Source organism: Sapajus apella, unplaced genomic scaffold, assembly GCF_009761245.1.
Source record: "Sapajus apella isolate SASKATOON/1434 unplaced genomic scaffold, GSC_monkey_1.0 scaffold18, whole genome shotgun sequence".
In the NCBI taxonomy this organism is placed as follows: Eukaryota; Metazoa; Chordata; class Mammalia; order Primates; family Cebidae; genus Sapajus; species Sapajus apella.
In genome coordinates, this window is record NW_022436958.1 from 32201016 (window position 1) to 32228338 (window position 27323).

The 27323-nt window shown below is 38.4% G+C and overlaps 1 protein-coding gene and 1 long non-coding RNA gene across 3 annotated transcripts; one reads left to right on the forward strand and one right to left on the reverse strand.

Moving 5' to 3' along the window:
• The first annotated feature begins 8673 nt into the window (after positions 1–8673).
• G6PC2 (glucose-6-phosphatase catalytic subunit 2) lies at positions 8674–17117 on the forward strand. Of its 2 annotated transcripts, XM_032286631.1 has the most exons (5): positions 8674–8924; positions 9797–9906; positions 11890–12001; positions 14000–14115; positions 14901–17117. In XM_032286631.1, exons 1-5 carry the CDS (start codon positions 8683–8685, stop codon positions 15410–15412), a joined length of 1092 nt encoding a protein of 363 aa, XP_032142522.1. In that variant the 5' UTR covers positions 8674–8682; the 3' UTR covers positions 15413–17117. The 2 variants fall into 2 exon arrangements, with proteins under 2 accessions (XP_032142522.1, XP_032142523.1); XM_032286632.1 differs by lacking the exon at positions 14000–14115.
• Positions 17118–20962: 3845 nt separating this feature from the next.
• Positions 20963–27012, reverse strand: LOC116557129. The gene is made up of 2 exons (XR_004271375.1): positions 26674–27012; positions 20963–22532 (listed from the first exon to the last, which is right to left on the reverse strand). It is a non-coding gene; the product is annotated as an uncharacterized LOC116557129 (long non-coding RNA).
• Between the last annotated feature and the right edge of the window lie 311 nt (positions 27013–27323).

The window sequence follows — 27323 nt, forward strand, 5'->3', positions numbered from 1 at the left end:
TAAAATGAAGGAAGGGCTGGGACCTTGTATCAGTCTGTTCTCACATTGCTATAAAGAAATACTTGAGACTGGGTAATTTACAGAGAAAAGAGGTTTAATTGGCTCATGGTTCTGTAAGCTATACAGGAAGAAGAGCAGCATCTGCTTCTAGGGAGGCTTCAGGAAGCTTCCAAACATGGCAGAAAATGAATGGGGAGAAGGTACTTCATGTGCCAAAGCAGGAGCAAGATTGGTCAGAGGGAGGTGCCACGCACTTTTAAATGACCTGATCTCATGAGAGCTCACTCACTGTTGCAAGGACAGTACCCAGAGGATGGTACTAAACCATTTATAAGAAATCCAACTGCATGATCCAATCACCTCCCACGACTATGCTGGAGGTCTGCTATGGTCTGGATCTGTGTGGTGGGAGGAAGTCACCAAATTTTATCCCCTAAAAAGAAACCATAAAACTGGATCAAATTATCAAAAGCAACTATTTAAGTGACATAGAAATTGACTAACAGATTACAGCAAACTAAGAAGCATTTATTCATGAAAAATTACTCAAAAATGTTATGCTAAGTGAAAGAAGCTGAATGCAAAAGATGACATATACTACGATTTGATTTACATAAAATAAAAAAGCCAGATTCCCAGATACAGAAAGCAGTTCAGTTTTTGCATGGGGCCGGGAGCAGGTGCAGGCATTGACTGCCAAAGTGCATGAAGGAAGTTTCTGGGGTGTTGGAGATGTTCTGAAACTGGTTTGTGTCAATTCTGGCAACTCTATAAATTTACTAAAAATCATGAAATTATATATTTATAATGAGAAAGTTCATAGTATAGAAATTGTAACTCAATAAAAGTTTTAATTTTTTTTTAAAAGATGAACAATATCAGAGCTTCAGAGGAAAAATAAGACTACATTTCCCAAGTACTCAGAAAACATTCAATATAGTAAGAAAAATATCCATGTTATTTTTATTATGGTAAAATACACATAAAATAAAATTTACCATCTTAACCATTTTTAAGTGTATAGTAAAGGGATGTTGAGTGTATTCACAGCACTATGAAGCCATCACCACTATTCATCTCCAGAACCCTTTTTATCTGTAAAATTAAAACTCTGCCCATCAAATAACAAATCTGTCTTTCCTCCCCTCATACTCTGACAACCACCATTCTGTCTTCTGTCTCTATGAATCTGACTACTCCAGGTACGATTTTTAAATTGTCTCATAAATGTCAGAAATGAGGATTTCTTCTACGGCTTTTAAATACAATATATTTATCAATCAATGTTAATGTCTTTAGGTGTGATGATATTATCTCCATTATATTCCTGAATATTTTTCCCTTTCATCCTACAGTTTGCATTTCTAAATTCTACCCATATCTCAAGGCCCAGCCACTTGTCATGTCCTCCCTAAAAGCTTCCTAATCTCACAGACTGAAAGTTATGCCTGACTTTCCTCTTTTCCATTTACTCTATCTGTTCACCTCTAAGGACACAATGGTATGTGATTTATGTAAATATCTTATCTTCCCTACTACACCACAAGCTTCTTTTTTTTTTTTTTTTTGAGACGGAGTTTCCCTCTTGTTACCCAGGCTGGAGTGCAATGGCGCGATCTCGGCTCACCGCAACCTCCGCCTCCTGGGTTCAGGCAATTCTCCTACCTCAACCTCCTGAGTAGCTGGGATTACAGGCACGTGCCACCATGCCCAGCTAATGTTTTGTATTTTTAGTAGAGACGGGGTTTCACTATGTTGACCAGGATGGTCTCGATCTCTTGACCTCGTGATCCACCCGCCTCGGCCTCCCAAAGTGCTGGGATTACAGGCTTGAGCCACCGCGCCCGGCAGCCACAAGCTTCTTAAGGTTCTTAAGGTCTGATCTGTCTCTGTCCTGTGTGGTACATATAACAGTCCATGTCTTACTGAGTCTTTTGCTTCCCAAAAATGAGAGGTTCTCCACCCAATAACATCACCATTATCTAGGAACTTAGAAATACAAAGTCTCAGATGCCACTCCATTCTTAGTGAATCAAAGACTCTGAGTCCCTGGAATCTGTGTTTTAACAAGCCCTTCAGGGCAGTTGGATGAACATTAAAGTTTGAGAGCCACTGCTTTACACATACTTTTTACACAGTACTCTTTAAGTCATCTATAAAAATGAACACAGCTTTACAATATATTAAGTCTACTGTGAAGAAAATTAATAGTACTGCTAAATGGGCAACTCTGTTGCATCCTTTAGTAATCCAAGAAAAAGTGTATAGATGTATAGGTCATGATCATTTCTAGAGAAAAGTACATAGGAGACTAATGCAAGGGGTACTTCGAACAGCTGTAGCAGGGTCATTTATAATGGTGTCATTATGGAATGCCAATATTCCTGGGATGCTAGCCAGAATGAGGGTAATGATTTTCTGAAAGTCACTAGGGTCTAAATTCCATCTGAAATAAATCCATTTTACATTGCAAGGTGACACTGGAGAGATCTCAAATACAATTTATTTTAGAGAAGGCAGATAAGTTTGTGGTAAAAGGATAATGACCATGCAGAGACAGTAAAGGTCAATGCCTCCAAAATATATTTTTGTTTACTGCCACTGCACAAGTAACACACAATCTAAAGTCAAGTATCTCTCAATGGTGTTGAATTGCAGTGAGCACTATAACTCAGTGATGAATGGTTCATTTTATGATAAGACATATCTTGCGGTTATATAATATTTGGTGTGGTGAAACATATTGGAGAAATTCTATCCTCTGTCCCAATAAGTAATACAGGCAGGGGTGTACTGTAAACCAAAATCTCAGAAAAATTTTAAATGAATCAGAATGAGAACATTCTAGAAAGAACTAGAAGTGTTCAACTACAGGGATGAACTAAAACAAGGCAGCAGTATAGGGTTTTGGGACCAACTATAGTAGTAAAAGATTTTTTAAAAACAGTAAGAGGAAGGGAGTCTTTAAGACAAGCAACTCATGCTGGGGTGGCTGGAGTTATGAAGATACCTCTGAGGAAACTGGGGAAATAGGAGGATCCTGGGTATAGGGCTCATGGATAGTGCATGGGATTCCAGTGGACCTCACGCTGTACTTAATTTGCTTGGGTCAGGGATTCCATTGAGAATCTGGTGAAAATCATGGCTTATTCCAAGAGATACATACAAGCACAAACATTTTGCATGCAATTTCAGGAAGTTCACTGATCCCTAAATAAATCAATTCATGCTATGGACTGCCTGGTGACCAAAGAGATGTGGCTAAGGTTAGACCCCAAAGCACAGACTCATAAAGATTTCTTCTACTCCAAAAGCACTTTCTCTGGCACAGCAGAGTTCTGGTCCTCAAACACTTGGAGGAATCAAATGGAGAGTTCTACTACAGCAGGAAGAAAAGGAGGTGATCCGAAAGGGAATGTTGGCTGGCCATACAATTTCTGAAAACCATTTCCTAATGTGTAGGGTATTTGGCTTGATTCCCAGATGCAATAGTGAAAAATTCAGCCTTGTCTCTGCTCTGTTGAATTTGACAGTGACCAATTAAAACACTTAGATAACTAAATATTTAGTATGAAAAAGAAGGGGGCCAGGATAAAGGAAAAAGGAGAGTGAGAGAAAGCAGGGGAAGAAGAAAAGAGAGGAGAGAACAGAGAGAATGGGTAAGAGGCAGAGATGTCCGAGTACAGAAAAGAAGCATCATAAAAATTGTGTATAAGAGCAAAATTGTATCACTTTACCCTACTTCCACTCTGATCAGGAATTTCAGAGCTTGAATTCAATTCCACACTTACAAACTATTTGGCAAAATAAGAATAGCTAATATTAATTATTGCTAATTTTTTTTAGTATTTACCATGTGCCTTAAAAAAAGATAATAAAAAGGAAATCTAAGCCAGGCGCTGTGGCTCATGCCTATAATCCTAACTCTTAGGGAGGCAGAGGCAGGAGGATAGCTTGAGCCCAGGAGTTCGAGACCTGCCTGGGCAATATAGCGAGACCCCGTTCTCCACAAAAAGGAAAAAAACAAAAAGACAAAAAAAAAATAAATAAATAAGCGTAAAAGAAAATCTAAAAGGAAGAATATGAAAATAGACCAAGTTTGTATCCATGAGAAAGAATGGAATAATACAGTTCCGCAAATAAGGCAAATGAAAAAAATGGCTTAATGTAGAAGTTGAGAAAGTGGTACATGGAGAGGCCAACTCCACACAGGAGATAGAGGACTGGTATAGACACCTCGTTGCAAGGGAAGGATGAATGAAGGATGAGCTTCTAAAATTTGATGTTTATAGAAACCATCTAGAAAGCTTACTAAAACGCTTTCTGGATGTTGTCTCCAAAATGTCTCATTCTGTGATCTGGAGTGGGCCTGGAAATTACATGTAGGTGGCAGGAGGTAGGTAGGTGGTCCATACGTCACACTTTAAGAAATACAACTTCAAACAGAGGATGAGTACAGGTGGATCTACCCTCTTTTGGATCTTGGTCTGGGTAGGTTGAATGTGACTTTGTTCCATCATTTGGTCAACTGATTTGGGACACAGACCTTAAACTCTAACAATCTTGGCTTTGAAATGACCCAGCTTGTCAGGCAGGCTCTGTCACTGGAGGGAAGAGCTCCAACAGAAAATTATTAGTGTCAGAAAGAACCAGTCTTCTGCATCTCCTTACTGCTGGGGCCCACATAGAATAGAAGAGCATCACCACCCTAAGCCGTGACAATTCGAGTGGCAGACAGCAAATGGAGGAGAACTAAAGAAACGTGTAGAAAGAGATTTCCCACAGGAACAAATCATAAAATACGTGTAAGTGCTGAGAAGCTGGAAGCAAATAGCTCACCAGTATAATGGATGAAATGGTGTTTTCACTTTTTTCATTTTTAAAATTTTCTATGAATAGCATCTTAATTTTAAATCTGACGTATAATTCTGTAAAATATTTACATGGTTTCAAAGTCGAATCTATAAAATAAGTATGTCCAAAGAAGTCTACTTTTTATCCCTGTTCCCTTCACTCTATTCTCTTCTTTCCTTTATAAAACTTAAAAACAGATTATTATATATATACATATATAACAAATATATATGAAATAAATATATATTAAATAGAGATGGGGTCTTGTTTTGTTTCCCAGGCTGCTCTCAAGCTCCTGGCTTCAAGTGATCTTCCCACCATGGCTTCTCACAGTGCTGGGATTACAGATGTGAGGTACCATGCCTGGCCCCAATTTTTTAAATTGTTTATTCTTCTATTCTATTTAATCATAAGAAGATGTGTATATTTGTGTGTGTGTACATATATGTGTATATATATTATATATGTATATACAATATATGTATACATATATGCATACACATATACATATACACAGATCTGCATACATTTTATATATGTATGTATACATACACATATATACACACACATAAATATATTAGCCCTTTGTAGAATACACATTATATATATTTTCTCTATCTTAAATACACTTTCTTGACATTGCCACTATATAACATGATCTCTGTGGAGAAATGCATTTTGAGTTTGCACTAACCAAATAATATAGTTTTAAAACATAGGCTCCTTATAATTTGGTGCTCATATCAACTTTGTTCAATAATATATTCACTCAATAAACATTTACTAAATAACTATGCTGGGTCTGGGGCAGTTACAGGTTTTATGAAACCTGAAGACCCTGTTATATGGCTTTATATAGGCCTCTCTATAAAGCCCCTGTTATATAGGCCCTCTCTTTCGTGAAACGAATAAAAACTCATGAATACACTCAGTAAGAACCTGCCTTTTTTTTTTTTTTTTTTTTTTTTTTTTGAGATGAAGTCTCCCTCTGTCAGCCAGGCTGGAGTGCAGCTTTGTGGTCTCACTGTAACCTCCACCTCTCAGGTCAAGCGATTCTCCTGCCTCAGACTCCCAAGTCGCTGGATCTACAGGAGACCACCACAATGCCTGGCTAATTTTTGTTTCTTTTTTTTATTTTATTTTTTTTAGTAGAGACAGGATTTTACCATGTTGGCTAGGCTGGTCTTGAACTCCTGACCTCAGATGATCTGCCCACCTCGGCCTCCCAAAGTGGTGGGATCACAGGTGTGAGCCACCATGCCCTGTCCAACGTACCATCTTAGGGGCCCGCAGGAGCTTTGCCAGCTTTGCGGGCAATCGGTTTCTAAATGGGCCTGTTATGGGAACTGTGCTTGTGGCTGGTGCACAAGTGGCCAGGACACCTTGTTTTATGGAGCTTATATTGTAGTGCAGGAGAGAGATACTAAATATATATGCTTGCCATAAATATATGATTATAAATTGTTTCTAAATCCTGGTTATGGGCTGAACTGTGTTCCCTCATATTCATGTTGAAGTTCTAAGCCCCAGTACTTCCCAGAAAGACTGTGTTTGGAAATAGGGTCTTTAAAGGGGTGATTAAGTTAGAATGAAGTCATCAGTATGTACCTTAATTCAATAACACTGGTGTCCTCGTAAAAAGAGGAGATTAGAACACACCCATGTAGTGGGGAAGACTATGTGAAGACAGAGTAGGCAGCCATCTGCAAGCCAAGGATGGAGGCTCAGAGGAAGTCAATGCCACCAACACCTTGATTTCGGACTCCTAGTCTCCTACATTTCTGTTTTGTAAGCCACCCAGTCTGGTACTTTGTTATGGCAGCCCTAGCAGACTCATACACTCCCCTAGGAGAAAAGCGTGTTTGAGAGAGAGCATTGTCAGAAGAGTGGTGAGGATGCTGGCCAGAGAAGGCATCACCAGTGGATGCACAGAAGCTAATATACAAAGAGACTAAAAATGACCAACTATGAGGAATAAGCAGATTAGCAGATGCTGTTAAAGGGTGAAGGAAATCAAGGTGCTTTTGCTTCACTTAATTATCCCACAGTCTACGGAACCAATAGTTCTCGGGAGACAGTCTTTCTAAATTAACTACCATAGATGAAAGGCTAATCACAGACTCTGAGGTGTTGAAGAGCAGGAAGTTTAATTTTTAATTGGAAGACAAAATGTATCATTTACATCCTGATTTAAGGATAAGGCATTTCTGAAGAAAACGAATATTATGAATTATGTAGCTCAAACACTTTTTAGAAAAAGAATAAAGGGAAGTTACGTCCTGCCTCATGGCTCATTAAAGAGATTATGGAAGTTATAGAACCTGAATATGCAAAACAAAAAAAGCCAGAAGCATAGACTCCAATTAGCCAAGGCTAATTCCTCATATAAATTGCCTTAGCACAATGATTCTAAGCCCTATGACGCATTGGAACCACTTGAGAAGTATTTTAATAGTACCAGTGCCCAAATCCCATCGCCAGAAATATAATTGATCTCAGGTGGGAGCACAGTTATGGCATTTTTAAAAAGCAACCCAAAAGATGTTAATGGTTAGTCAATGCATTTCTGCAAGGTAAGGTACCAATAGACACCGACACCCAGTAACAATGGTGCTGTTAAATGATAGGACACAAAACTCCAAGAGAAGTTCAAAGTGATAGTTACAGCCTGTGAAGGCTTCTAGTGAAGTCTTTTGTCCTTGCTTAGCCCATGGTAAGCAAATACAAAAATCTGAATGATAAAATAACAAGTAAGTTTACCGAGCTGCACCTCTGGCCACCTTGTGAGGCTTAGTTGCCTTCCCACTAATCATCCTAGACACAATCTAGCTCCCTAAACCCAGCATCTCTCTGACTTAGATCCATAGCCTCTTCGTGCTACCCTTCTGTTCATTCTCAGTCTACCATCGTCCACAGTCCAGGATCCAGTCATGGTTCACAGCCCAGAACCAGGGTCCTGGTCCATAGGACCTATGACTTAGATCCATAGTCTCTTTGTGCTACGCTTCTGTTCATTCTCAGCATTTGTTTGGTGCTTTCCACTTCCGTTTAACACTTTGCTCTCAACAAACCATTTTCCTGATTGGTCAAAAGCCCTTTGAAGTCTATTCCTATCTTTGTCACATGAATCATTCCCCATTCCTCTCAACTGTATTCTCTAGTTAATAAAAGATACAATTTGATTCTAACACATTTCTATTATCCAAATGATTTTCATTTCTGCTTTCTTGTCTCACAAAAAGCAACACATTTCTTTCCCTGTTCCACATATATTCTATCATTCTCTTCGATAAAAAATAAATTGAACTATTCTTATTTTACATCTGTGATCAGAAAATAATCTGTCATATCACATATTTTTCATACCCAGATATTTATTCAACCATTTTCCTCAAAGACCCAATAAAATAGAGAAACACAGCCTATCTCAAATTAAAATACATGGCTTTCTGGGCTATTTGGCATGCAATATTTATTTGCAAAGTCTTTCACCAAACATAGAAATTGCTCATGTCTGACCTTGGAGGAAATGAACTGTACAAAAAATTTCAAACAAACATGATCCAACTGTTCACACAAAAGGGAGGTTGCATAAGAAATTCATTGTGGTTCCATCCAAATTTCCCCCTCAAATTGCCACAGAATCAGCATGTACTTCACTCTTTGCCACCAATTAAAATCATAAACAGATGAGCTTTTCAGCAGAGGAGGTCCGGTGTGCCCTCTGTACAGATGGTCAGCATCACATGTTGCAGTAATGGCTCGACATGCCACAAAGGCACAGTATAAAAACAGTGGGCATCAGAGCACATCAGCTCCAATTGCTCTATGTTTAGAATTACCTTTTTCAAGATGGATTTCCTTCACAGGAATGGAGTGCTCATAATTCAGCATTTGCAGAAGGACTACCGAGCTTACTACAATTTTCTAAATTTTATGTCCAATGTTGGAGACCCCCGGAATATCTTTTTCATTTATTTTCCTCTTTGGTTTCAACTTAATCAGACCGTTGGAACCAAGATGATATGGGTAGCAGTCATTGGGGATTGGTTCAATCTTATATTTAAATGGTAAGATTTCTGTTTCATTTCACTTTTCCTAAAATTTATCCTTAAGTTTGTGGCTTTGGCATAATAATCACATTTTAGATGTGTATAGTTTTACTTGGAAAATCTTTCAAACATACCAGTTAACTTGAAACATCAGATTCATAAGTAGAACCTTTAAAAAGCACAGAAATGTATACTTTTTTATGAGATGGAGTGTCACTCTTGTTTCCCAGACTGGAGTGCAATGGTGTAATCTTGGCTCACAGCAACCTCTGCCTCCCAGGTTCAAGTGATTCTCCCACCTCAGCCTCCTGAATGGCTGGGATTACAGGCATGCACCACCACGCCCAGCTAATTTTGTATTTTTAGTAGAGACGGGATTTCTCCATGTTGGTCAGGCTGGTCTCAAATTCCTGACCTCAGGTGATCTGCCCACCTTGGCCTCCCAAAATGCTGGGATTACAGGCATGAGCCACCATGCCCTGCCAGAAATGTATACTTTAATGACTTATAAGTAAATCCCAAACCCCTGTGACACATATTCTGTGATTAAGAATAACTTAAATGGTCAGCATGATAATGAACAAATTGATCATCCCAGGGACCATTTCGATATTTCCAGTCTAAGTATCCAAAGCACCCGTAAGACATTCCTTGCAAGGGAAAAAAGCCCCCAGGTTAATGGGAAACCAGGGTGCCAAAATCCCAAATGACTACCACCTTTAATAATGTGTGAGAGACCAAGACCTAGTTCTTTCAAAGTCTCTTAATCATGAACTTTCACAAATCACCCTGTGCTTGAGTCATGTTTATAGGAAAGAATTGCTAATCTCCAATTAAATAATAGCTGTGTATTTAAATATATATGCATGTTTATATTTCTTTGAATACAGGATATTATTTGGTCATCGACCTTACTGGTGGGTCCAAGAAACTCAGATTTACCCAAATCACTCAAGTCCATGCCTTGAACAATTCCCCACTACATGCGAAACAGGTCCAGGTAAGCTATTACAGCAGCCTCAATTACTGAAGATCTTCCAAGAGAGAATCATTACACATGGTTATCATCTAGTAACTGATATTATATAGGGTAGTAAAGAAAATCTCATGGGTGAGGATGCTAAAAGTTCATAATCATCAAAGTTACTAATGAGGAAGCAAAGTAAAAAACAAGCAAACAAAAAACTCAAATTCCATTTTGTTGTTTGTGAAAGGGTAGATTGGGAGAACATTCCCCAAATGACTGTTTGGTGTTTACTTTTCAGAAGAATGTAATGACTTGCTACTAAACAACAGTTAACTAGAACAAATTCTCAAGGAACTAGAGTAAGATCTTAGAAATGTTGGTTTACCTGCTGCTGAGCACTCTCAAAGTTATTATAGGTCTTCTGAGAATTTCACGAATGAGGGAGGAGTAGACAAGTCTTCTATAAGAAAGGTAAGGACTTCTCAGTGCTATTATAGCCAGTAAAGACTACTTCTAACCTTAGAACCATCTCTTTAAAGTATATTTTTCTCTGTGTTTGCAGTACACAAGCAGGCTTCTTGGACCACTTTTTTATCCTAAGTAAGATTCTGTATGAATATAAAATCTTTATTGTGATAGTTGAGTATCAGACTGTTTTTAAAAGGTTTTTGAAATATATATTTTTAAAGTACATGCTTTAATTTATAAGAATGTGTTACATTGTACCTCATCATTTTACATAGCATAACATTCTTCCAATTGACATCTTTTGAAACTAGCTCTGAGTAGAGTTAAGCATAGTAGAGGATGTGTAAATTCCTAATGAGTTTTCTGAATATGTCTTTTTTGTTCTTATAAAAGTATATATACATCTGGTATGTCACTTATTACACTAAGCTATATAATTAATTCTTTATATATGTAATTACCTAGACTGGACATTCCGTCATGAGAGGGATTATGCGTATTTTATCTTTGTGAAACAAAAGTGTGATAATTGGATGAATGGTTGTGTGGGTAACATTTGAGACCACTGAAATGTTATCATGGTCAATCCTAGCCCTTTCTGGCATGTGTTCCACCTTATGAGACATTTTCTGGAAACAGAGAGAGAGAGAGGAAAGAAAGAAAGACTGCAATTACCTGGGAGACGCCCAATTGATTCAGGCATATTTTTTTAAAAGGCTATGAAAATTACTGCAGGTAAGAAATAGGTCTGTCTTTGTTTAACCAAAAAGAGACTGGTATTTAATTTGAATGAACTACTAGGTGAAAAATCAGGGAGGACATCTAAGTAAAGTGATTAATAAAAAATTCAGTAGGATGGAAAAGGCATTCTGGAAATAGAAAGACTGCAGTCTGCAGGATCTTTCCGTTAGGATTAATGCCCTCTTTACAGTTCCTCCTCATCCTCTATTTTAAAACAAAGGTTCTCACTGCAGTGGGCACAAAATAGGTATAGGAGTGGCTGCTAGTACACAGCAATCATTTGTAAGTCAATCAGCAAATCACAGGCATAGCAACCATGCCCTTTAGAGTTTGACTTGTCAGCCCAAGGAAAACAAGCCAGTTCAAGATCCAACATAAGCATTAGGGTGGGGCAAAAGTAATTGTGGTTTTTGCCATTGAAAGTAATGGCAAAACTGCAATTGCTTTTGCACCAATCTAATACTTTTTCTCAATTAAAAACAATTAAATATTGAAGAATGAGTAGGACTGTGGCAGATTTGGGTGCAACCACCTGAGTTCTTAATTAGCCTTGAGTATGTTGATTTCTGGAATTCAATGAAACTGAAAATCTGGAAAAAAAATTTTTGAGACAGTGCCTCTCAGGCTCAAATTTAACTCAATTTTCCTTATTTCTACCTACTTCTAAACATTACATGAGCCTGTGCCCTGTGGTTCTTTTCTGCGTTACTAATAATTTTCATGGTGAGTATGCTGTTCTGTTATTCACTTCTGATATTGATAGTTAATTAACCACTTTTCAAATGGACGGACACTTTGTTGTTGCAGGAAGTCCATCTGGCCATGCAATGGGCTCATCCTGTGTCTGGTATGTCATGATAACCGCTGCCCTGAGCCACACTGTCTGTAGGATGGATAAGGTCTCTATCACTCTGCACAGGTTAGCTTTGCTGCAGTTTCTGTAGCGCTGGAATACAACAGTCTTGAATACAGAAAGTCTTGCCTAAAAATTAATTTTAGTGCAGTTTTAGTCGTTGAATAAAATGTGCTTATTCTATTCTTTCATAGACAAAATAACAAAATGAATAGAAAACTAATATTTTGCTTTAAGATAATAGCCTAATTAGCTCATAGTTATTTCTGCTTTTCAAGTTGGAAATGTTTAACTGATTAATAACTTACTTGACTGTGCCTCTGGGTTTCCAAAATGCAATAATTACTTTGATAGCTCATAAATAAGCCATCTAGAATTATACAGCATAAGGAAACATTTTTGCATGCATATTCTCTTGCTTTAAGATTAACTGGAAGTTTTGAGAATCATCATTCTCCTTGACTGCATCAATTTATTCAGTAAAATCATGCTTCTTTCTTTGAATAGCCAATGCTTTTGATTTCAGTAACATATATTCCAGCTTTAAAGAGTATGCAAATGTTTTAATTAAAAACATTCTAGAAGCAAACTTAAATTTAAATGTTAGTAGATTTAATGTTAGCAGATTTTTTAATGTTTAGAAAGGTCTAAACTTTAAGGTTACTCACAGCTGTGTAGAAATTGGGTCGTTTCTTTCTCTTCTTTCCTGAAATACTTTGTCATTAAAACAATCCTGAGCACCATCTCAGCCATAAATTAGGTGACTTGAAATTAGATTTGCAAGTTAACCTTCAAAAAATACTATAACATACGCCATTATTAAAAAGTTTTCTAAAAGAAAAAATTTTCAAGATCTATCACATATTCCACTTTTTAGAGTAGTATTGGATAATATAAAAAAACAAATGACCAAAGGAATTTTGGTAACTTAAAAGTTTATTCTAATGAGACTGTGAACTGTATGCTTTAATGTATTTATTGCCCAACCCAAAACAACAACAGTAAGGTGTTATGATATAAAGAAGTTAGCATTTTCTATTTGCAGACAATTTTCAAAGTAGGAATCTAGATCAGTTTCACCTTTTCTCTACACTTTATTTCTGCCTCCAATGACCAAACCTGGAAAAACATATTTCCTCTAAGAAAAAAAATTATCATAACTCCTTTTTAATTTTTATAATTGCAATATTTTCTTCATTTATAAAACTTTACTGTGTGCTTTTTACCTTCACAGTACCAAATTCTTTATTGTTCTTCCACATTGATATCCTGCTTACTTCCTCTTTCAAAGCCTCATTTCTCTGTGTTCCTAGCGTTTCTATAACCAAATTTCAGTCTGATTATCAGGAGCAAACCATTTAAGGATTCCTGGAATTCGATACTGCTAACACTTTTTTTTCAATGACATGCATTGCTTGGATTTAGTATTTTTTAATTTTTTTTTTTTTTTTTTATGTGTGTGTTTATTACTGTTTCTAATTCATAATATATAACTTATAGGCCAATTCCCCAGTTCTTATTTTCTATGTCTCAAAAAAAAAAAAAAAAAAGAAACAAGGACTTTTGAAAATCCATGAAATTAAACCCGATGAAAATTTGCCCCAGATGGAATGCTCATGTGCTTTTCATCTGGGGTGCCTTTCTACTGAGTTTTCTTCAAGCAAAGAAAGGTTGAGAGAGGAGGCACGTAGGTTCATATACATATGGTTCATTCCTGATTATTCTGGATATTAGTAATTCCCCCAAACTTGAATTTCCCCTACTCCATTAAAACAATTATTCTTATTTCATGGGTGTCAAATTGACTTCCTTTTTAACACTTATTAAATCTCAGCATATAGCATTGGTTAAATTTAATGCATTGAGAAATGCAGAAACCTCTGATAAAGCTTTTGAAATCCTATGGAGTATGTGGAAACAACGTTTTGAAAAAAAGACTCTAGAATCATGATGCTATGTCACAGAAGATTCTTCTGAGAAGGATCATCTGATGTCACCCCCTCTAATTTTATAAGTGATAAGGTTTCTTTGCTTTTTACGCTTGTATCTATTCTTCCATCGTAGACTGACCTGGTCATTTCTTTGGAGTGTTTTTTGGTTGATTCAAATCAGTGTCTGCATCTCCAGAGTATTCATAGCAACACATTTTCCTCATCAAGTTATTCTTGGAGTAATTGGTGGTAAATATGATCACTTACCCTTAGTTGTGTCCTTTGAAAGCTTTAGCTTCATTAGTTTAAGGCTATTGGATTCTCCCCGGTAATCAGCTTTCCCATTTCAGAGGTAATTCTGTGAAGTCACTGATACTAAATGCTATCCTGGGAGCCGACATGGTGCAACACACTACTCAGCCTCTGTGTACAAAGCGGCCCAGGCCCAGTGGTGTAAATGCACAACTCTTTCATGAGGTGGGCTTTTCTGAAGTGAAACTAGAGCTAAGTCTAACTCCCAAACCATCACTTCAGACAGTGTGCTTGTGTCTTGCGTCAGGGAATTTAATGACTCTGTGACCTGCACACTGTGACAATCTCTCTGAAACATGTGAAGTGACTATTACATGATTATGGACTCCATTTAGTAGCTGCTTTGTATTCCTGAAGCAGTGTTCAGTATGACTCGGTTCCACTATTCAGTGCCACATTACCTTTCAAAGGCTGATTGGCTATGACAATTGAAATGTTAATTGCTAGTACCTAGATCAGTGCTCTGTCTATAAAATGGGTTGTCAGTCAGTGCTACCAACTCCAGAATGATCCTTCTGGACTAGTATGAATAATGAAAACACCGTGGGCCCATCTGCCTTTTTAGTTGCTGCCTTAAAAAGGCTTTAGAAAATGGATATAACCTCTGTGTCTAACGCCCTTTGTCATTGAAAACTGTGGCAAATTCTTTAGTTCAGAGAGGAATGATCCTCGAGGGGCTTAAGGGCACACAGTCATCATCAGTGTCTCTTTCCAATCCCCAGGCATGCTGGTGGCAGAGGCCTTTGAACATACTCCAAACATCCAAACGGCCAGCCTAGGCACATACCTGAAGACCAACCTCTTCCTCTTCCTGTTTGCACTTGGCTTTTACCTCCTTCTTAGACTACTCAGCATTGACCTGCTGTGGTCCGTGCCCATAGCCAAAAAGTGGTGTGCCAACCCCGACTGGATCCACATTGACACCACGCCCTTTGCTGGACTAGTGAGAAACCTTGGGGTCCTCTTTGGCTTGGGCTTTGCAATCAACTCGGAGATGTTCCTCATGAGCTGCCGAGGTGGAAAGAGCTACACACTGAGCTTCCGATTGCTCTGCGCCTTGACCTCGCTGACCACACTGCAGCTCTACCATCTCCTCCAGATCCCGACTCACGAAGAGCATTTATTTTATGTGCTGTCTTTTTGTAAAAGTGCATCCATTCCCCTAACTGTGGTTGCTCTGATTCCCTACTGTGTTCATATGTTACTGAAGCAAAGTGGAAAGAAGATTCAGTAGAGTGGTACCTAGAGTTAGGGCTCTGTGTCACAGATCACCCTTCTCCATCCACCAGTAGAGCCACAGAGTAGGCACAAACCAGAGGCTTCTAATCCGAGGTCACAGAATAGCAGCACAGGCCCCATTCCCCATACAGATGTTTAGTTTGGCCTTCTCAGAGGTCCTTTTTTTTTTATCCTTCAATTACCAATATTTAAAAACAAGAATATTTGAGATAAAAATCGGAAGTTCTGTATTTTCTGAAAAATCTGATAGTATCCAACACAGGGCCTGCATTCCCACCTGCAGACAACTGACCAGAGCTGCGTACTGACAGTCCCCTCTAGGAGGCAAGGACTCTCCATTTTCTCACAGTCTTCAGCATCCCAGCAGGAGCCCCAGTATCAGATTCCTCTGTCATCTTAAGGCCAGTGTCTGATCCCTGTTGACATTCATGTGGGGACCACAGCCATATTCAAACTCAGTTTTTGGATAAGGAAATAGAGGTCTCTTCAGGTGAAAGAACTTGCCTGGAGTCACACCATCTTTAGAGCAGGAATTAGAACCCAAGGCTTCTGACACATATCCCCACTGCGCTGTGTGTATGTGCACGTGTGCACATGCTTTTTGTTTTTTCCTTTTTAGAGCAAGGTACTCCCTCTGTTGCCCAGATTGAAGCGCAGTAGTGGATAGTGGCTCACTGCAACCTTAAACTCCTGGCTCAAGTGATTCTCCCTCCTCAGCCTTCTAAGTAGTTAAGACTACAGGTGTGTACCACCATGCCTGGCTAACTTTTGAACATTATTTTTAGAGCCAGCATCTTACTATGTTTGCCCAGGCTGGTCTTAAAGTCTTGGCCTCAAGTGATCCACCCATCCCAGTCTCCCACAGTGCTGGCATTGCAGGCTTAAGTTATTGTATTAATAGTTGGCCTACACTGTCTTTTGTTTCTTCATTTACAAGAGGTAAAAATCAGTGAGAATGAATGCTTTCATTTAGATTCTATGATGACTGCCATGTAAATCAGCTACCTTTTCAGAAATGACATTGAAATACTGCATCCTCTTTGACTTATACCCTGCACAGGCACGCAGGGTCTAGATGGGGCCAATGATGGTTCCAGATATATATACACATGGGTCCAGGGGCAGCAAAACAGGCCAGGCTGCTGTATGAACTTGAACCTCTGCTTCATTTCTGGTCTCTGTTTTACAGTAGTGCTCACCAATATTTCAATAAATTCTGCTGAAGTTACCCTAATAGGACATTATTCACCCCCCAAAGACTTATCTCTTCACTATGACATCTCCATCCTTTATTTTTAGGAACCAGTCTTTCAAAACCAGAGAAATCAGGTACCTTCCTCAAAGTCATGCTCCAACCCAGGCAAACTATTAAATGATTGCATCTGTTAGCTGGATTAGTCTCTATGTATATTGAACTGTGATGAAAATCTATAGCTTTACTTTAGAAAATTATTATTGATGGACTATTAATATTATATTAACAATTTCTCAGTAAGGGTGTTTTTTCCTCATTGAATCTAGGAATGCTGGACTTTAAGTTGATAACTGTGTCATTTCAATCAAGTACAAGGATTTTGAGGCAGATTTTGCTAAATATCTTAGTGATCCACCACAGTGTTTTATGTAACTCTTTTCAAGAATATCAATACATGAATTATTTTAGATGATAACATATTAAATAATCTATGAATATCATGAAAATAAGACAGTTCGAATGTTGTTTAACAAGATAGTAGCTGAGAATAACAAACCTCAAAAAAAATCAAAGTAATGATTGACCTCTTTCCAAATATATCTATAGAGTATATGTCATTGCTTTTACAAAACACACTTATGAGTTTTCTTTCTAAAAGGTAACTGAACTGAACTTGATTTTAGTGGTTCGGTGATTCCTAAGCAAAAAGCTGAGGGATTAAGAAAGGATATCTTCAAAATGAAATTTGTCTCACGTTGCTGGGACATTTGGGTTGAAAGAAGTAGAGAAGAATAATTCTTCAGGTGATGACCCTTGTTCAATGGTTTAGTCCCACCTTATCCCCCACTGTACCTTTAGATGCCTTCAGTTCCTTCGCATTTCATGATGCATTAGCTTCATTCCATTTCCCATGTCGGAGATCTGATTCTCGTCAAAAAGCCCTTTGTCAAATTTCACATAAAATAATGTTAGTCTTGAAGGATTCTAGTACATCCCCTCCATCCTAGTAAAATCTCAGCCTGCTCTCTCCAAGACCCGAAGAAACTACAGCATTAATAGCCAGGGGATTCTGCTGCAATGATTGACTCTACCATAAATCCCTTCTCTGTTTCCATGGAGAAGCTATCCTCAGCCACCCACGGTGCTGTCTATTGGGCAACACATTACCCTCAGAGGGGGACTGGGAAGAGGTGTGGGCTTGTTTTCTATAATTAATCCCTAAGAACTCTGCACCTATCTTCCATAAAGCCCCGGAGTCCCCATGTGAGTAGATTTCCCTCTTTATTCTAGTCAAAGTCTCCTGGAGGGATCCATATGGTGGTAAATTGCTTTTGCAGTTGAAACTGCTTAGGCAGCAAGAGGAAACAGTTTTCATAGCCTTGGAGAAAATGCCTGCCCTTAATAATGATGGAAAAGACTCTTCTGTTTCCAATTTATTTGTCAGAAGTAAGCAGAATTGAGCTCATTAAATACTGTTACTATAGCTGTATATTCAAAATGTCTACATATCTACATATTCAGGAGAAAAATGTCAATACCATGAGCTTTTAGGATGAGAAAATCTAGACAAGTGACTCAAGAAACTGTCCAATCAAACCTACATTTGGAAAGAAATGCAAAATAATTTATTATTGCTGAAAGAAGCTATTAGGAAGAATATGATTGCCTTTCCTTTGACAACCTATTGATTGGACGTCTGTCTAAGAAGGTTAAGTTGGTGCCTTCTCTAGACATATTTCATTAGAAAACAGATGGTGATTTACAAAAATGGTATAAGATATCCTTGATACAAAAAGTCATATCTTGAAATGCTTTATATTTTTTCAAAATTTGTAAATTAATTCAAGATCAAATTGGTACACATATACAAAAATCTTGGTGTAAGAGAAAGTCAAAAGGCTTGGTTCTAAAAATGAGATTCATTCTCAAGTATTTTAAAACCGTATATTTTGAGCTCTTGAAATGCAGCTGATGCAACTCAGGGACTGCATTTTTAACCTTTATTAGCTTTTAATTAATTTACATTTAACTAGCTATGTGTGTCTAGTGGCTACTGAATTGGACAGCACAAATCAAGTCTCACAGTGCTTTTCCTTGAAAATAAAACCAAAATATTTTGTATATTGTCACTTGTGCCATGTTCCTGTGAGACAACATGAATCAGCCTTAACGGCTGTAAGAAATTAACAGGTATTGCTGTATTTTCCAAAGGGACCCTCTGCAGACCTGGATTATCTCTCCGCAGCTCCCTTCGCTCTCACTCCGTCCTGTGAGCTCTATCCACCTTGGTGTCCCTGGACTTTCAGCTCTGTTGCCTCGAGTCGGAGAGACCGGGTTTGCCTGCCCTGTACCATGTTCCGGAAACCCTCTAAGGTCCACAATACTGGGAGGAGCTTTACCCAGTCTTCATGACCACATTCTGGATGGCTGGATGGCTTCCTGACAAAGCCTCCTGTTTCTCTGGGTCCAGCATGCATGAAGGCCCAACACCTGTACTTCTGTGGCTATTTAGAAACTCTTCCAAAAAGGACCACTTGGGTCCAGTTGCCCCTGAGGATTTTGCCCTCATTGATGGGCTGTCCTAGCCACTTTGGAAATGGCAAACAGCTTCGAGGATAAATACCGGGATCTCAATGTTGCCAGGAAACTAAAGTGGGGGTCTAACTCCCCCCACTTACTTCTAATGCTTTCAGATGGTGATTTCACTCTGAAGGTAATGTGGTGCCGTTTGTCAATTTTTAAAAGTCTATTTTTTAAAAGTTAACAGTAGAAAAGATCTATAAGAAGCAAGGACTCCAGAAATTTCTGCCAAATGACAGAAATTCATGAGAAGCTTCTAAGACTTAGAAGTGCTTCATTTTCAGCTCTGTAAAGGACAAAGGCAGTTTATGTCGAATTTGAGTCAGGTTTGGTGTGGAGTACTAATTACTGTCTTTGCCATCCTTTGAGAGAGAGAGAGCACAGTAATGACTCAGATGAAATCACTTCTCATTTCTTTTGGCAGCATAGAAGTGATTGCTCTAAAGGAGGAAAAAAACGTCAAAGATTAAGGTTATAAAGGTTAGCATAAAACCCATTGTCTTCTGTTCTGAATTTTTAAATTTCTTAGAATTTTTCTTTTTTTCTAATGTTTTGCCATGTGATTTCTGAAGAGAATCTGTCCTCAGTTCAAAAACCATATTTCCCCAAAGAACAATATGTTCTGAAGGAGCTGCCAGGACAGGGGCAGGTGATGAGTGAAGGCAGCAGCTGCGGTCCCGCCGAGCGGGTCTCCTGGTGCACGCGGGGAGCGCGGGGAGGAACGTCGGCGCTGGCAGCACAGCAGCGCGTTTCCGACGCTGGCCAAGTGGAAACTGAAGCCGCTTCGCTAGGAGGATCTGGGTGCGCAGCAGGGGGAGCAGGCCATATGTGTGCCCGGAAAACAAACCCAGCGCTACCGAGGACAAAGAAGGGCTTCTCTTCTCTTGTCTCTCACCTACCCCTGTGCATCAATTGAGCCGATCACACTCTAACTCCTGTTAAAGAATTGGCTTTTTGCAGGATTCAGGCTTTGTCTGATGAACAACATGAACCGGATTGTCATCTGTGCTCATACATCCTGCAGCTAATGGAAGATGGCCATTATCTTCCACGCCCCCTAGCCTCCAGGCTCGGTAATTCTGCATGAAAAACATTTCTACATAATCATTCCTCTTTAAAAAAAAAAAAAAAAATTGCTCTAATAAAAAAAAATGGCAAAGCTCTTGCTATCTTTCTAGATGAAGACTGCACTGATTTAACAAAGGAAAAATAAATGTTCCTGTCTGAGTTTTGGAGGGTGTGTGTGTGTGTGTGTGTTTATCTTTTTTCTTAGCTTTGGAATGCTGATGCCCCGCCCATCCTGGCCAAGGGAGAGGCTGAGCCACGGGTCCACATGTGGCTCCCAGAGGAAGTCACAATGCAGGCAGGCAGATGCCAGCAAATTCAAAGGCAGATCGATGTCCAAAGACCTTCGTGGAGTTTAGCAACCAATACCCTGGACTGGAATAATCAGAACTACATTCTAGTCTGGCCCTGCATCTAACCACTAAAACTCCAGAAGTCCATTTAATGTTGGTGGCCTCAGTTTACCAAGTTCTCAACTGAGGAGTTTAGCATGGGGTTAAAATGGAAGGTTCATTCAGGCTGTGATATTCTGCAACTCTGAGGGTCTCATACAGTCCAACTTACTATGCTTTGGCTCTCCAACTGGCTCCTCTCTTTTGTTTGCTCTTTATGAAGCACTATCTTCATGGAAGACTTTTAGACGTATTGTTAATTTTTCTGTGAAGTGGAACAAGAAGGTGATAAGGAAGACCCGGGCTAATGTGTTTTGATACTGTTTTATTTTAGTTACATGCAATGTACACGGCCATAAATCCTACAAAGCACTCTGTTTTGAAATGTGCTACTTCATTAAACAATTTTGGATCAATCAATCTTTAAAACATTTGATTTGAATTAGAATCTGAATCTTATAGCAATAAAAAAGAACATGGAGATATAAAATAATTTAAATGATGTTATGGGGCAAAATTATTAACATGAGAATAGTCATAGACTTCCTGCTACCCTATCTTGCAACAGGCATCCTATAATTAAATTACCAACTCCAGTTCCCCTTTCTCAACATCCTAAAGAAGAAATTCTTGCTGGAAGAGATACTAAGCAGATCACGTAATAACAGCCTGAGTGAGAAGAAAAGGAAGGAGAGGGAAACTTGGCTTTGTGGGAGGTAGGGCTGGAGAGCTTACGCGACTGAGCTGAGTGAGGAAAATGATTATAGTTTTGAAATAGCATTTTAGTAAGTTTGTTGTGGCGTAATTACAGATCTCTCAAAGACATAAACTTTACTTTTTAATTTTTTATGGCTGCTAAAATATGCTTCCTGAGTGCAATGCAACTCTGACACCAAGTTATGTGATGCCAAGCTTTTTGAGGATGAACAAAATTAGAGATCCAGTTCCAAAACGCTTCTAAAATCTTCTCGGGCTGAACTAGGGCCCTTTCTTTCCATGCTTGTCTTTTCTCTTTAACCCACCCACCAGACTAGAACATATTAAATGCCGTTAGCAGCCGGGGATGCAAGGGTGAGGAGGTCCCCATTGATTCTGGGCTCGCTTGCAACAGCTCTGTGTGGACTCCAGGGATACCACTGGCCTGCGGGCTTGAAGAATTTGTCTGTGACTATTTCCAGCGATAAATTAACTGGTAACTTTACTCCCCATTTCTTCTAACCCATCCTTTTTCAAATTCATCCTCTTCTTGAACCACATTTTTTCCCCCATCTCTGGCATATCCTGTCAATGAGATCTAGATTGTTCCCAGTTTAATATCCATTTTAACATGTGAGAGGATAAGAAAGCATATTCATAAAACACCAAGTGTTGAAGTAAAAGCTTCCTTCATTGAAAGCAGACATGTGCAATGTTCCAGGAAAGCCACTAGAATGAGTTGCCAGGACACCCATCCAGTGATATCATCTTTCCATGGCAGTGATATTAGGTAAGAAAGACTAATTCCTTCTTTCACTGAATATTTTTGGAATATCTCTAGATATAATGATCATACGTGAAGGTCATTTAAGCATGTGTTAGTACTTCAATATTGCATTATTTCCTTTATACTTATGTTTCAGGATTTTTATTAATAAAGATCTATCAAGTAAGATTGTGTCAATTTTTAATTAACAACAACAACAACAAACATAATTACAAAAAACTACCTCAGTGGCTTAAACAAGTGAGAGGTGTTTTTTTTCCTCCTGTAACAAAGTGGATAAAGGAAGGCAATGCAGGCTAGAGTACCTGCACAAAGGATGTTCAGGAATCAGACTGAGTCTATCTTCCTGCTCTGCCATCTGTGGTGTGTGGCTTTCGTCCAAGTGATCACAGAATGGCTGCTGTGCATTCAGGAAAGAAGAAAGGGGGAAGAGACTCAGGTTTGCCTTTACCCAGACTTTATTTAGAAAGGGACAGCCTACACAGGGCCTTGTGCCTATATTTCATTGACAAGACTGTCACCTGGCCTTCATCTAGCTGCAAGGGAGTCTAGGAAGGTAAATATTTTGCTTTCCAGCCTCTGTAATAGAGAAAAGCAAAGGGAAAAGGTGTGGGATTGAGTGTCAAGAGAGACAACACCTGCCACAGTGACTTATCACATGCATAACAATGAATGCACAGAGCTGCATCCCTCCCTGCAGCCTGCCAAATTATTTTGCAGTAACATCCTAAAACCATGAAGACTAAATGCTTTCTGAACATTATCATGAGGTATATTTCAACGATTAAATTTTCACCTTCCAAGAAATGTTATAGAAACACTGCTCATTTCTTACTTTGATTTTATACTTGAGACATTAGAAAGAAACCAGTCAAAAACCACAAAGGTTTTATCTTTTTCAGTAATCTTTTACAATAATCATAGGCACTTGTTCTCTGTCACTCTCAGCAAACATTTCCATTTCTGTCTCCAGCTCTTCCGTTACCTCTAGCTCTTCTGTTCTCACATTTATTTTGTATTTGAGAGCAGGAGCTGTACCTGAATTATAGGAAGGAGGAGATTGCCAATTCACCAGCTGGCTATGTACTGTTTCTTTTTATACAGCAGATTTTGTCCTAACTCAGATTCATTGGGTTGAGTAGTCGCATTCGGATAGCTACATGCCAATCATGTGTACCCTGATTACTCATTATGAGCCTTAGGATACGACACAATTCACTAATGAGCACATTATAATGCTGGCCAGTGCTAATTAAATGATAATCATGTACATTGCTTTATTTACAGTCTGCTGTTTAAATTAATTGGGCATTTAATTGAACGCAGTGTGAAAGAAATTGGAATTGGGTTTAGAGGTTCACTGAAGTTACTTTCACCTGCCATCTCACATGTAGGTGAGATTATTTACTTGATCTGAAAATTTAGAGAAAATCCAAGCAGATATAGTGCTCATTTTATGATGGTACACATGCATATGTAAATTTATCTCAAACTGTGTTTGAAAACAACTAAATTCTTAATTTTGTATTTCCTCTAACATCCTTTTGTGCCTTGATTACAGACAGATTTTGCATGCATAAGGAATATTTAATAAATCAAACCCTTAGTTGGAAATATAAGGTGGGATCTTAAACCAACTTGACAAAAATTTTCTGATATTTTCTTAGGATAGGAAACTTATATTTAATTATTGAGTAAATATATGGCAAACTACACCTAATTATGATTCTATGTATTTTCCACTTTCAGGACATAGTATCAAAATATTCCAGGATGTACATTTTAAAATGAGGGTATAATTGCCAAAAATTATAGGCGTGAGTACAGCACTAAATTCAAAGTATCTTTTCATTGAAATAATTTCCTAAGGGCACATGTAGAGTAGCTCTAGAGTAACTAAATAAAAAAGTTTTTGGGCCGGGTGTGGTGGCTCACCCCGGTATCTCAGCACTTCGGGAGGTTGAGGCAGGTGGATTGTCTGAGGTCAGGAGTTTGAGACCAGCCTGGCCAACGTGGTGAAACCCCATCTCTAATAAAAATACAAAAAATTAGCCAGGCTTGGTGGTGCACACCTATAATCCCAACTACTTGTGAGCCTAAGCCAGGAGAATTGCTTGAACCTAGGAGGTGGAGGTTGCAGTGAGCTGAGATCGTGCCACTGCACTCCAGCCTAGGCGACAGAGAGAGACTCCACCTCAAAAAAAAGAAAAAAAAAAGTTTTTGTACAAAAAACCTAGAGGTCAATTTTTCCACTTTTTTCTTTCTCAAACAGTAGGATTTCTAATATATGTGCATATCTTTCATGCGATTTTGAAATGGACCAAAATTAACTGAGGGTCTCTTTTCAAAATAAGTTGGAAAATGCGTTCCTTCAATTTTTCCTAAGAATTGTTCACAAAAAAAATTATAAATGGCCTTTATAGATCAGTTGGAAGAAAACTTGTTTTGGGACAAGGTCCTCAGGAAGCTTAGCTAATATGACAGTTTTTAATGTCATACTGTATTTTGTTACACTAAACAATTTTAGTTATTTCACTTTGGTCAACTCACACTGGTGAATCAAATAAAATGAATGATGTATAGAATTTTAACCACTTCTGATACAGACCAGTGTAGCTCTATGGCTTCCAACATCAAAATGGCTTGATTGCCAAGTCTTTTTCTCATCCAAACTGACAAACTGAAGTTTTGCAAAGTTTCTGAGTACAGTGTAAGGACACATTCCAAGGGAGAGGCTACACTCATGTTTTTATAAGACTAGAATTATAGAGACAACTGAGATTCAGATTAGAATATCCATGCACCTGATGTTCTAATCCTGTGTGGCCCAATCTAGTAGCCACTAGTAGCTCTTGAGAACAGAATTTGGCATAAGGCTGATTTGAGCTAAGATGTGCTGTAAGTATAAAGGCACCTCAGATTCTGAATATTATGATAATGTAAAAATCTCAGAATTTTTTAATTGATCACATGTTGTGATGGCAATATTTTGGATATGTTGGGTTGAATAAAATATACTGTTAGCACAAATTTCTTTTTTCCTTTTTTGTGTGACTAGAAAACTTAAAATTACCTACGTGGCTCACATTAGTGGCCCACATTATATTTCTGTTGAAAGGCACTGCTCTGACCTATGAAAAGAATGGGTGTTTTCCACTTTTATTACTTATGCATGTGGTAGTTAAGTTATGAACCACCTGTGTGAATTTGAAAAGACTACTGAACAAGATATATTGAGGTATTGACTTATGCCAAGTACTGAGTAAAGCACTGGGGACATTAAGATGAACTAGGAAGTCTCTGCCCCCCGAGACAATTGATAGACATTTTAGTATATGCAGGGAGCTCTGGTCACACAGAGGACAAATGGCTGGAACCAGAAAAAAAATTTCTACCAAAATTTTGGCGGAAATTCTTCCAGACATCTCTTTATGCATACAAGTATGTACAAGCACATGCCAAACATAGATACACACATAACAGATTTTTGTATGTATGAGTGTGTGTGCATAGATGATTAGATGATAGATAGATAGACAGATAGCATCATACCATCTTTGATGATCAGAAACTCACTTTTTCTGCACAACATATCATGGGCATTGTTCCACAAGAAAGCAATAAACGTAAGTCAGCATCGTTATTTTGGCTTCATGATAAATGTCATTGTGTGTATGTACCAAAACTCATTTGACCTTTACCTCATCCTCTTATTTATAGATTTGAGATTTTTTCCAAATGATTGTGAACCATGCAGGAAGAGAAAACTGTGCTCACTTTTTGTGATTAGAAGTTTAAAATAAATTCTGAGAAATAGGATCTCTGGTGAATCTATTTCTGGACTCCCTTCTGTTCTGGTCATGTAGCTTTCAAATCTATAATAGTTTCAGTATCTATTGTTTTAATTTTTGAAACTCTGTACTGCATTTCTTCCCCCTTTTCTAATTTTAAACTTTTTTTTTCAATGAAAGATACACATGTACATAAATCTTTTAGCAGTTTCTTTCAGTATTCACCTTCATCTTTTACAATAAGATGTTTTTATTGCTGTTTGTTTAAATGTTTAACTGTTTAGTTTCCATTATGAAATATGAGGACCATGAGGATCCAGTTCCTTTTTATCCATGTCCTATTCCATCCCCAACCTACCCCACATATTTTCTTGTTCCTTTCATAATCTGTCTATAATTCTGGTTTAGATAAGTATTAAGCTTTTACATTGATGTGACTTTGTGAATAACATTTTCAGATGACTCATACAGTGTAATATATTTCCTTTTTGTGTAATTTTTCTTTCCCCCCAGAGCTAATAGCTCAAAATCTCCACTCTCACTCTCTCTCTGTTTTCTATTGCTAATTTACCCTCAAACTCTAGCAGGGAGTTGTGTCTTCTCTCAGCATTCAAACCCATCAGGCAGTCTAAGAGCACTGGTGGGACATTCCTCTGCCAGGGGGCATTCTGGGGGACATTTCTGGGGGATATTCCTCTCAGAGCCCATTTCCCTGCTTCAGTCTTGCTATTTGCTATGGCTATAGCACACCTGTAATCCTGGGATATCCTTCCCAGTCATCCTGGAGATTGCCAGCATCTCATTCTTGAGTTAGATCATCTGTTCTTACATCTCATATCTTCTTATTTCTTTGTCTGTGCTCTTATTTTAGAAAAAGCCCCCTTTTGTGGCTTCCTGAGAAAAGACACATGGCAGTAGAAGCGTTGAAACCTGCGTGACTGAGAATGTCTCTAGACTTCTCTCATTCTTGAGAATAGCTTATAATTTCTCTTTAGAATTTTGAAGGCAAACATCTATGAATTTTAGTTTTATTGTCAAAAGGTCATATGTCATTATGCTTTGTTTTTTTTGAGACAAGGTCTTGCTCTGTTGCCCAGGCTGGAGGGCAGTGGAGCAATGTTGGGTCACTGCAACCTCAACTACCTGGACTCAAGCAATCACCCTACTTCAGCCTCCCAAGTGGCTGGGACTCCAGGGGCATGCCACAATGCCTGGCTAATTTTTGTTTTTCTTTTCTTTCTTTAGAAATGGGGCTTTGCCAGGTTGCCCAGGCTGATCTGAAACTCCTGGGCTCAAGCAATCCTCTCACCTCGGCCCCTTAAAGTGCTGGAATTACAGGTATGAGCCACCATGTGTGGTCACATCATTATAATTCTTCATTGATTATATGTAACACATTC